At 35.7% G+C, this 12,091-nt stretch overlaps 2 protein-coding genes across 3 annotated transcripts; both read right to left on the bottom strand.

Annotated features, from left to right (window-relative positions):
• Positions 1-1,373: 1,373 nt before the first annotated feature.
• Positions 1,374-3,479, bottom strand: LOC133864876 (uncharacterized). Its single transcript, XM_062301304.1, has 2 exons — positions 2,009-3,479; positions 1,374-1,799 (listed from the first exon to the last, which is right to left on the bottom strand). The coding sequence occupies exons 1-2, from the start codon at positions 2,636-2,638 to the stop codon at positions 1,698-1,700; spliced, it is 732 nt and encodes a 243-aa protein (XP_062157288.1). The 5' UTR covers positions 2,639-3,479; the 3' UTR covers positions 1,374-1,697.
• A 445-nt stretch (positions 3,480-3,924) lies between these two features.
• On the bottom strand, positions 3,925-11,362 carry LOC133862738 (protein-tyrosine-phosphatase MKP1). Of its 2 annotated transcripts, none has more exons than XM_062298586.1 (4): positions 11,178-11,362; positions 8,239-10,799; positions 5,337-5,516; positions 3,925-4,137 (listed from the first exon to the last, which is right to left on the bottom strand). In XM_062298586.1, exons 2-3 carry the CDS (start codon positions 10,645-10,647, stop codon positions 5,460-5,462), a joined length of 2,466 nt encoding a protein of 821 aa, XP_062154570.1. In that variant the 5' UTR covers positions 10,648-10,799; positions 11,178-11,362; the 3' UTR covers positions 3,925-4,137; positions 5,337-5,459. The 2 variants fall into 2 exon arrangements, with proteins under 2 accessions (XP_062154570.1, XP_062154571.1); XM_062298587.1 differs by having other exon boundaries at positions 5,342-5,516.
• Positions 11,363-12,091: the final 729 nt, after the last annotated feature.

Raw genomic sequence — 12,091 nt, 5'->3', positions numbered from 1 at the left:
AATCAACCTCAAAATTTTCAAATAGAAATTCATCAAAACCTTCACCCAAAAACAATCCCGAATCTCAACGGATTTCACACCCATTCGGTTTACCCAAAACAAACCTCAATATTTTACAATGCTCATTCGGTATGCCAAGAAAAATCCTTCCCAAAAAACAATACCCAATTTGTCATACCGAAAACTACTTCATAAAACAACCTAGAAATTTTTTTCTTTTTGATACCCAATCGGTTTTTCAAAAAAAAATCCTCCAAAAACATACCCAAGTTTTCACAACTCCATGAATCCCTCCAACCACCGGAAACCATTTCAAACCAAACCCAAATTAAACTGAAAGAAATCAAAGCCTAAGGATTTCACTTACCCATAAAAATGGACGTAAAAATGACACCGAGAAGGATTAGGATTCTCTACAATTATTTGATCGAATTTGAGGGAATTTGAGCAGGTGATTGTGAGAGAGCACTTATATGACCCACCTGACCAAATAAAAATTGAGCTGCTCAATCACTTATCTGGTCAGTTGAATCTCATAAGTGGTCTCTCACAATCACCTGCCCAAATTTTCTGAAATTCGGTCAAATAATTGTAAATGATTGGAGATAGGTTTCTTTAATGGATTAGGATCATTTTGCTCAAAGCTTCTATAGGATACATGACATAAAGTGTAAGAACCTAATAAAAATATATTTAATTTTTATTGTTCAAATGTCACATTTTTAATATGCATCAGAAATTGTAAGGAATCTTGATCTTCTTAATAGTGAAGGTACGAAGGATTGGGAGACGTTTTTTTTCTTTTTTCTTTTTTCTTTTTTAAGGTGAAATTTCAGGCTTTCATTCAAATTACCAATGCATGTAATGAATAAACATAGGGTTTATTTCTTGATTACATTTTAATTTATTTTCTAATTTAATTTTGGTTACAGCTGTTATTTACATGTTCCGCTTTTATGTTGTCAAATATACACTTGTTTCTATTTATAAAATAAATACCTCTAATGTGGATTTTGTTTTTTGGATGAACAACTCTCTCTCTCTCTCTCTCTCTCTCTCTCTCTCTCAACATCACACCATTGGCCAAAAAAAAAACGAATAATAGAAATTAAAAAAATTCAAGAAAGGTAATTTCCGTTCCGTTGGCACTTAAGAAAACGTATATTAATAATGTAATACAAATTGATAGCTGAGAAAATTGTCATTTTGGCATGCAAAAATAGGGTCAAGTCAATATATGTCTCAGCCCAATCAAACCTCAACAAATAACTCGAGAGATCATTCACACCACAAAATATCTTCAGCAATATCAGTTTATACACTAACAGACCCTAGTTTCATTTTTTTTTTTTTTTTTTTTTTTTTTTGGATGAATAACCGAAGTTTAATTCACATACTAATTCGATAAATCATAATGCTGTTTCATCATAAACAAAATAAAAGGGATATTGCCACGTACCAAATTTGACTAACATGGAACCGGAAATGGGAAACATGATTAATTGCAACTAAAAAGAACAACAAATTAGCAATCACATGATTACTATTTCTCCTGTATGAAAACTAAAAATAAAGCACTGATTGTCAACATTAATTGCTATAACCTTCGGTTACTTCACATGCAACGCACATACGACCAATCCCTTGATTTATTCATTCTGATATGGAAACTGAATTATCACATGTCAAAAACTGATCTACATATTAACTTTCTCCATAACGCTCACCGCCGGAACTGGAAGGAAGACGTCAGTCATAACAGTCTTTGATTGCAAAGAAGCCTGGAGCAATTTCACACCCTATATATATAGCCATCAAACAAGATAAATTAAGAAGAAAAATAGTTACAATATGTAATCAAATAGTGGCGATGCCATTATCAAATACGTACACTTACATTAATGACTTTGTTGTCCAATGTTTACAAAAAAAATAATACACAAAAAAACGACAGAAAAGAAGCATTTGGTAGCTGAAATACACAGAAAGCAAGGAATGAGTTCCATACCTCATCCATGCCCAGATCGACAACTTTCTCCTCAATATCACCTATATCCTTAATATTAAACTGTGTAAGCAGAGTGACAAGAGAGCTGGTACACAAGGCCTTCACCTCCAAATCATCCATCACCATGTATATAGCCGTCCCTTTCACGTAACCTTCCTCACTAGTTGAGAATGCCATTGTTGCGCCTTGGCCTTGGGGGTCTGTGAATGTTGCGATCCGGTCCTTTTTATTTTTGCACGAAGCACAAATTGTGCTATCATCATCAGCCACATAATTACTACAGTATGCGGTCGAAGTATAACACCTATACAATTGACGGAATGTTGAGCCAACGTTGGGCAATAGGAGAGGGACTTTAGCACCAGGCATGAATACTCTGGGTTCTAACAGGAAGCGTTTGTTTTTGTCTGGCTGGATGTGAGTAACACTCATATTTTCGATGCTCTGATAGAGGCTTGGCAAGCAGCCTACCATGCCGCCTCCTTCTTTGAGAAGCCTCGTGACAGTTCCGACCGGCAGAGTGAAAATGCTAAATAGGAAATCAACGAATTCCTTGTCTGATTGAGCAAAGAGCACCCGTCGGTTCTTCTTGTCTATGAAAAGCTTCAGGCTTACTTTGGTTGTTGCCATGTTAGGTATGTCACAGTACCCAGTTAATTAACTTGTATTGCCTTGGCTGTGACGCTTTTTATATATAGTGTTTACTCTTGGAAAGGACTACTTTTAATTGCTACCCTTTAATTTCTTTTGCATTTGCAGTCACGACCGAATATTCATGAACCATCGGAAATTGGAAAAGTCAAATATATACACATTTGCTGCAAGGGACTGTTGGTTTCCTCGATGGAAAATCCTTTCAATTTTGAGCACAAATTAATGAGAGATACATGAGTAGTAGTAATAGTAAGTACATGAAGCAATTGAAAAGCCAATTGGAGTTTGTTGATTTCCTATTTAATTAGGCTACCTTGGGGAGTTGGAACAGTCAAAAAAACCATTTGCTGATGCAATGGGACTGTTGATTTTCTCCATGGAAAATCCTTTCAGTTTTGGCCACAAATTAATGAGAGATTTATGATTAGTAATAACAACTACTTGAACCAATTTAAAAGCCAATTGGAGTTTCTGCGCATGCAATTGTTTCCAAATTAATGTATTGAATATTCCACGCCTTTGGAGGTGTCAAGAACCGGCCGGATGAATGAAGGCAAAGATAGACCTCTCCAGCCATTTGAAGTGATAGCGAAAGAAATCATTTTTATGCTTTTTTCTTCTTAATTAATTCCAAAAATTCTCCACTTTAGTAATATTTTTCTTAAAATTCAAAAACTCTTAATTTAATATATATAATTTTTAAATTTTTGCAATCTCCTCGGTTAAGATTTTCTATTAAATCCTCACGAAAAAACACAAAAATAATCAAAATCCGCCTGTGTTTTTTTCTTCTTAAAAAAAAAATTATTTACAATTTAAAGGTAATTTTGAAATTTCATAAAGTTTATATAAGTAAAACGATCATTGCACCATTTGACTGTCTAATTTAACCCCAAATCCTAATGAGATGTTGAGATTGCAAAAAAATCAAAAATTTGATACACCAAATTTTAGAAAGAACATTGCAAAAACAATAAAAGTTTAGAGGAGTTAATTGAAGTCTCACTTTAAATTTTTTTTTTAAGAAAAACAGAAAGGTAAGGAAAACTAAAAGTACAGTAACAAATTTCAGCAAAGTCCCTGTAGTTGACATGGGAAAAATATGGATCTTTACGACAAGAAATTCTATATCAAACGACGTTTCTTCACTCCTTACGAGGCATAATATTAACTTTGATGCCTTAAACATTTAGAGCATTGCAGGAGGAATTTAAAAGAAAGAAAGAAAAAAAGAATAATGAAAATATAAAGAAAGAATAAGATTAACCAGCAAAAGAAATTATCAACGAATCTATTATTCCACTAAGGCCCTCAGATTGTTTCTAATTTGCTAATATACAAGAAAATTCAGTTTGTCAGACTTGATTCATTATGCAAGAAAATGAGTGTTCACTGGTCCTAGAGATTAGAGAATGAAGGTGTTACAGAACTGTACAACCAGGTGAAGAGCCACAAAGAACTTTAAAATCAGCCTCCTGCAAATAGCACGTGGCAAATACACAAATGAGAAAGACAGGATAAATGAAAATCTCCTTTTAAAAAAATAAATAAAAATAAAAAGGTGCTCTTGACACTGCCCATGCAAAAAAGAAACAATAGGAGACAGAAAAAAGCATGCTCACTCACCTGTGCGCTTAACTTCCAATAGGTGTTTTTTTTTTTTTTTTGACAAATAGACAACTAGGATTAGAAATTTTAAATTCTACTGTTCCAATCAGTAAAGAACAGTTAAACATAACTAATCCATATTGATAATTTCAGGTCAGCTATACAAGCTCTAATCCTTGCTTTTCTATTAACAGCCACTTTTTTCCTGGAATATTGGGCTCCATTCAGATCCATGGAAGGAAGACGTGTGCCTAAAAGCGAATAAAGATTGGATAACCTTCACCAAGTAAAGTATATGAACTTCATTAAAAACACAGGGCGCACCCAAGTACTGTTTCAATCAGGGTCATCAAGTAATGTTTAACTTCTGTACTTTCCTTTTGCCTTACCCAAGGATCCAAAAGGAGACCTCAAAAGCCATGATCGTACACCAAGCTTTCTGCCGGTTCTCTGGCTATTATCTTTGCGAGTATGATCTTTCAACAGCACTAGCCAAGACATTAATGATGGCCTTTCAAAAGGCCATTTGATGAGCACCAGAGAAAGACCAATATGCCAGCACAAGATTGATGATGCAGATGTGAAATAGTTGAAAAAACAAATGCATGTTGCAGTAGGCCAAGTAGCAGCAAAAGTTCAAATTTCAACCTCAAGAAAAATGAGCTGTTCAACACGACTGTTTCATGGATGTGATGGAACATGATTACTATGTGATACCCCTAATATATATATATCCTAGCAGAAAATGAATGAAAATAAAAATTGGGGTTCCTTTGGGAATTACAAAAGTATTTCAGAATAGCTTTCCCACCTACGATCCAAAAACTACGGTATCTTCCTTAATTAGTTATATATGATTAGTTGTTCCTGGCAGATTAAGAAGCATCTTGCTTCCTTGAATTTTGCAGGTTGTTAGGAATGCGTGGTCTAAGTAGAATAATCTCCAAGAAAACCTACTTTCCCTATTTTTTTTCCCTACTACAACAAAAAGAATACCCCATAGTATGTTCTGGTAACGAGAAGAAATGTATTTAGGTGAATGATACTTAAACAAATAGTATATTACCTCACCGGTTTTTGCAAGGGAAAGTTCAATATGATGCCTGAGAAAGTTGCAGTGCAATTAAGCCAACCAAAGAAACAGAGAAAGATTTAAGGCACTGGATTGCAGAATCTCTTTGCATTGCCACTACAACGAACTCAACAATGCAAGAAGCTCTACGGGCTCTTCATCTTCTTTAACAATCTGTTCCAACACCAACATTCAAATTAGAAGATCTATTATACACTGCAGGAATGCTTCAGCACAATATAGAGAAATAAAGAAAACAAAATGGCTAAAAAAGGTTACCATATAGAATGCAAATGGAAACAATAAGAACAAAGGATTTCTCTTTTTGGAAAGTTGGCACCCCATCTTTGCCACCTAGGTGTTTCTACTTTTGTAGACTTTCTTAATTTATTAGTTGTTCCTCCCGTTTAGGGGCTCTCTTGTATACTTCCCGTGTATTAGGGTTGCGCCCCTCTGCGCTTTTTATTGAATTTTAAATTACTTATCAAAAAAAAAAGGACTTCTCTTTTTGGAAAGTTGGACTAAAAATGTGCTGTAGGTGAAAATGTTATTGTAATCAAAAAGTAGCATGCTACTGCTACGTAACCATAGTTGCTAAGCTGTCTCTGAAAACAAAGGAGATGAAGCAAACAGCCCCAAGATTTTTGCAAATGGCAGGAAATTAATATAAAACATATAAATGGATGAAATAAAAAGAAACAGAAAAGAAACTGTAAGTGAACAATGCGGCAGAATCAAATTTCACAAGACAACAAGATTTTCTTGTGCATTTCAGGATGCTCCCAAGAGTTGCAAAAGCTTTTCCGTTCACATTTCCATTTGCAATCCCATTTCAATGACCAACAAAGAGTAAATTTCTTCAATTACAAATTTAACAAAATTTTCACTCTTATTGCCATAGTTCAACCAACTTATGGACAATAAAATGCAAGGAACTATGAACTGCGTGAAAATGAGAGGAAGAGAGAAGGAAAGAGGGCCATAGACAGAGAGGAAGAAGAAAAATAATTAGAAGAAGTTGAAGACAAAGATGAAGAAACTATGGGCTGAGTCGTGCACTCCACTATTGGAGTACTTGGGTTTCAGTCTCAGTGAATAGTGTCTTCTGGACATGAGCAACATAAAATCATCTTTCATTTAACTAATTAATTTTTTATTGGGAAAAGTACACATAACCCCCTCAAACTACCACCACATTGTCAATGTCTCTCCCAAACTACCAATTGTATCAGTTCCTCCTCCCCCCCCCCCTCCCCCTCCCCCTCCTAAATTACCGAAAAATATCAGTGTCCTCTCTAATGACAAAAATACCCTTCATAAAATTATTAATTTTTTTTAATAAAAAAACTATTTAAAAATTCCAAAATAACAAAAAGTTAAACAAAAAAACAAAAAATAATTAAATAAATAAATAAATATGGGTTTTTCTTTTCTTTTTTTCGTTTGTTATTTAAATTTTTATTTTATTTTTTTATAATTTTCAGTTTTTTTTTCGTTTTTTTTTTTAAATTTTTTTTCGTTTTTTCTTTAATTTTTTTTTTTATTTTTTTTTTTTTGAATTTATAAGGACATTTTTCTTACCTATCAAAAAAATATAAAAAATTCATAAGGACATTTTTGTCTTATGAAAAAAAATGTATAGTCATTTTTGTCTTTTTATTGGTCTTATGGAGGACATTGACATGTTTTGATAGTTTGAGAGAGGACATTGACACAACTGGTAGTTTGGGGAGGAACATTGACAATTGAGTGGTAGAATGAGGGAGATATGTATATTTTTCCCCTTTTTTATAATATAGATATGAACCAAAAAAGTAGATAATTTTAACACATAATTCACAAAAAAATATATAAGAAATTATTCAAAAAGCAAAAGCTTAATAAGTACCACGTGTTCCACCTAAACTGAAAACAATGCTAAAATTAATAACCAATCCTCCTAAACCCTAACACCAACGGACTCTAAGTTGAGTACTTGAATATGAAGAAGCATTCTCATTTCTGCCTTTTACTTTCCTGACAAAGGCACACTGCCAAGCAAAATACTAGAACGCTGCTCAGAGGATAAGACCTTTCAACGAATGTTAAAAAACTTGCAGCATTGACATCAAGAACATCTAACCTTAGATGGAACAAAGAGAAATTGGGATGGCAAGGCCATTGATACCATGATGAAAATAAGATACGATATGAGAATCCCAACCATGGACTAAAGCATCATTTGCTCAAACAATATTTAAGCTGACACTGGACATGAAAGTACCAAGCTCTAAAATTACAGCAAAATACAGGCATTTAGTTACCTTTAGAACATTTACAATCACATGGTCCACACCTTTTCTGAAGGCGACAAGAGAGATCATATTGGAGAAGAACTAAAACCCTACCCTCTAGAAATCTTTACTACACTTCCTGCATGCGTTATCTAGCCCATTTAAAAAGTGACTTGGGGCCTGAAGTATCCTGTAAGTCAGATATTTCTTCTCCAACACTAGGCTTCCAAAGGTTTGAGACACAATGGGCCTTAACCCTGAAATGTTTCCCCGCAAACTTTTACTAGGAGGCAAGCAAGTGTCCGTCCATAGGTTAAAAGATGATTATTAGTGACAAATTTATTACCCATAATAATAAATCTCATTCAACTCATGTAGTGCCATTTTGAAGCATCGAATCTATGATGTCAATCATGTCACTTAAAAAACATCCGGACACTTCAAACCAATATTTCCTTTAATGTCAAATATAACTTATTTTAATGTCTAATTCGACAGCTTCTTACCCCGAAACATCAAAACTTTAAACGGTAAACAGACTAAATAATACAAGAAGACATAGAGCTAGCCTTGAAAATTGTATATATATATATATATATAGAAAATATGTGAAGATTACATACCTTGACAGTAGTGTCTTTCGGAAGACCCATTTGGGTAAGAGCAGCGCGACCAACTTGATTCCAATCAAGCTCTTTCAGATCATTTAACTCTTTGTTACTATCCAATCGAATTTGATTTTCATCATGATCAAAAGACCTTCCTACCCAAAAATATAATATCCCATTCTCATTTTTGCCTAAACCTGGAGAGAAAACAGCGAAAGCATCTTTGGAGTTCATTTCACTCGCCCCAAATGTAGCAATTTTCTCTAAACTGGGCCACCTACACACTAAAGGTTGCATAATTTTACTAGTTGTTGAACTACTTTCCTCCATCCCATTTGAGGCAGCAGAGCCCTGAATTTTTCCCAAGGGATGTTTTCTCCATACTTGAGTTAAATCTCCCTCTCCACTTCTAACTGCATCCTTGGACTCTAAGATATCTTCTATCCTATCCAGTTCACATGGCGAACAAGTACCCTCGTTTATCCTAACACCATCTACTTCACCAGCAAGATAACTTGAGGGAGTATATGTCGCCCTCATATTATCAGCCAACAGCGGCAGCTTCAGAGACTTGGATAAACTACCCCTACGCTCTGCAAGGGAAGGTGAAAATATTTTGGACATAACAGAAGTTGATTTAGAACATGGCTGTGAATTAACATTGACACCAGCAATTTGTGGACCATTAGAAGTTTTGGATGACAAGAGAGACAAGTTAGAAAGGCTAGACAAAGTTGAAGATACTGGAAGAGAACGTGAAGCTGCAGAAGGGGAATCCAGAGAGGATTCTGAAGAACACTTCGAATTAGTGCTTGAATCAGAAGAGACAGAATTTGGAGAGAGATAAGGAGGTGAAGAAGTAGAAGATGACGATGACACAGATGATGAAAATGATGATGAAGGTGATGATAAATTTGTAGATGAACGCACTACCATCCTAGAATCTGAGTAGACCCTAGAGAGGTACAATTTAGGAGCCGCCACAAACTCCTTCATATAACCAGATGCAAACTTACGCCTTAGTTCACTCCAAGTGTTTTCTCTAGAAGGAAGGTGGGTTTCATGTTCATTCTCTGATGATGCAAATGGAGGCACAAAGCCCCCCATAATAGCTTTGTAGAAAATCTCAAAATCAACATTATATGAGTCCACTTTCCTTTCACCTGGGCAAATGTTGACTGTTGATTCCCTAATCTCCACACCATTGCTAGGTTTATCCATCAAAGGTAAGGGGTGCGAGAAAGCATCCCAAAAATGAGCCGGTTCCTCCCCTTCCTTGATCATCCTTACCGGTCCTTGCACTCTCTCATACCGGACAATCTGACAAACAGCGCCTCTTGCATCTTTTTCCATGATGGCTTCACATTTCTTGCCAATCCAAACGTATATTGCAGAAGGTATATGAACAATAAAGGCGCCCCTAGAATCCAGTGCAAACGGAGAAGGATCATTCAATATTTTTGGGACAAGATGCAGAGGATCATACGGTGAGTGCGGAGCCATTCTATACATCCTCAATAAAGAACTCGGGCTAAGAGGGAATGCATGAACCCTCTTTTGACACTGTAACAACTGGCAAGCGAAACCCATATTTGGATCAGCAATGCCCCTTGCCGCCTTGACATACTGAAAAGCATCATCAAAACTCTGCCCTTCTCTCCACATAAGATACGCAATAACCAAGGATGTGGACCTAGACACCCCTTGGCAACAATGAACAAAAACCCTTCCACTCTGTTCTCTAACATCTTCAAAGTAGTCAAAAACATCATATAGAATACTAGTAATATCTTCGGACGGACTGTCCTGTAACCACAAAGTTCTGTACACAAAATCGGCTTTGAAATACTCAGGACAAACAAAACCTACACAATTTAGAATGTGAGTAATCCCATTCTGTTTTAGTATATCTCTATCTCTCGCAACCGCATCCCCACCAAGATACACATGTTCGGCCACTTTTGAACACTCCTTATCAAAGAAAGCAATCTTATCCCTCTTCACAAGCCCACCATTCTTATCCGGGTTTCGCTGAAGTGATGACAAATCCAGCTTCAACCTCTCCCCATTCCCTCTCCCACTGGGGGTAGGAGGTCCCGGCCATTCACCAATATCATCTGACCCCGCCTTCGGCCACTCATCCAAGCTCCGGCGAGCAATAGCCAGTGGCTGTAGCGGTGGTAAACACGACCGAGCCTTGCAGTTCTGCTGGGATCGCGGGGTTAACGGAGGGAACCTCCGACTCTGCCCGTTACTCTTTCCTCCAGTACCATTTGGATCCCCACATTCCTTTTCTTCAGCATCCGGGTTTTGAGAGGCAACACGGGAAGAGGACCACGACGCCGAGCGCAAAAACATTCTACGGTTGCCGGATAACTGGCAGGGAGCCCGAGTACTACTCGAGGCATCCTCTTTACCCACCATGCCCAATTCAAAAACTTCCTTAGTGTAGAAATAGAAGCAAACCCAGAAATCTGGGAAGCGCTAGTCTTCGAATTTCATCCTCGGCAAGTCGTGGTGGTGTTAACCAAAATGCGAGGAATTAAACCCATATCAGATCAAGCACAAGCTGCACACTGTGACAGATAAAAATTGTTAAGAAACCAACATTTAAGCAAAAAATTAATAATAATTAAGCAGACAACACAACGGGGAAAAAATAAAAGGAAATCAACAGCAAATCAAGGATTAAGCACTGTAAACTTGGATGCAGAGGAAAGTGGCAAATCTAGAAGGCGAAACTAGCAACAACAAAAAAGAAGTGGAAAACCTAGTTTCAATCTCGAAGTGAAATGCTTACAGGAAATAAAACAAAAATAAAATAAAATAAACTCGTACAAAAGAAAGAAACGATAACTGTAAATTTCTAGGGTTTTTTTCCCTCTTTTTTTTCGTCTTCCTGTGATGCGATACCGAGAGAGAAAGGGGAAGAGAGGGCTAGATTTGTGACTTACAAAGTGAAAGATACGTAAAGAAATCCATGAAGGAGACGTAGTTTTGAGCGAGAGAGGGATGTGGGTATGTGAGAAAGAGGCCAGAGCAGAAAGACAGAGAGAGGGAAAAGGAAGCAAAGCTGCGAAAGTGGTGAAAGTGAGTAGCAAGTAACAAGAGTCTTTTCTAATTGTTGCCATTTTCTTTCTTTCTTTGTTTACTTGGCTCGTAGGGTACTAATTAATGTGCAATTCAAATGTATTTATTGTGTGTGTGTGACAGCTCAGGAATTTTTTATTTTTTTTAACCTAATGAAAATAAAATAAAAAATAAAAAATAAAAAAATAAAAAAAAATGTGCTACTTTTATCTTTGAAATTTTACCTTCTTTTTTTTTTTTTATCAAATTACTCCATAAAATTTGGAAATTATCAAATCACTTCTTAAATAGTACACCACTAAACTTTTTAAGGGTATTAAGTAGTACATGGCCGTCAGGTCAGGTCATGTCATATCTAATAAAAAGAAGAGACGTGTTCGAATCATCTAATTACTTTACATTAAACGCACATCAGATTAACACCTCAGATTTATCCAACTTGATGCATGAGAATATTGACTTTAGGGTAGATATATTTATGCATGTGCGTTTTAGTTTTTTCCTTTTCCATTATGATTATATATTCTTTTCAGAATTATTTATCCGTTTGTTTATTGGTGATAATTAAGGTCTTTCTTTTTTCTATTTGTTATTTTCTATGTCCTTGAATTTCTTTTTCAATCTTCAATTCTTAGTTTCTGCTACTATCGTAAATTGTCAGAACAATCTTAGTTTTGCCCGGCATCACAACTCCAATAATTTTTTTAAAAAAAACAACCATTTAATATACAAGACCTACATAAAAAAAAAATATATATATATATCCAATTATTGGTTT

This window comes from Alnus glutinosa, chromosome 3, assembly GCF_958979055.1.
Source record: "Alnus glutinosa chromosome 3, dhAlnGlut1.1, whole genome shotgun sequence".
In the NCBI taxonomy this organism is placed as follows: domain Eukaryota; kingdom Viridiplantae; phylum Streptophyta; class Magnoliopsida; order Fagales; family Betulaceae; genus Alnus; species Alnus glutinosa.
Note: the sequence above shows the minus strand (reverse complement) of the source record. Positions and strands in the feature narration are given on the sequence as shown.

What these genes read in the sequence shown, in the direction of transcription:
- LOC133864876 (XM_062301304.1), bottom strand. Translation starts at nt 2,638, where the DNA reads ATGGCAACAACCAAAGTAAGCCTGAAGCTTTTCATAGACAAGAAGAAC. An exon ending in TCGATCTGGGCATGGATGAG is followed by an intron (nt 1,800 to 2,008) that starts GTATGGAACTCA and finishes CTATATATATAG; the next exon opens with GGTGTGAAATTGCTCCAGGC.
- LOC133862738 (XM_062298586.1), bottom strand. Translation starts at nt 10,647, where the DNA reads ATGGTGGGTAAAGAGGATGCCTCGAGTAGTACTCGGGCTCCCTGCCAG. An exon ending in CGAAAGACACTACTGTCAAG is followed by an intron (nt 5,517 to 8,238) that starts GTATGTAATCTT and finishes GTGTTGGAACAG; the next exon opens with ATTGTTAAAGAAGATGAAGA.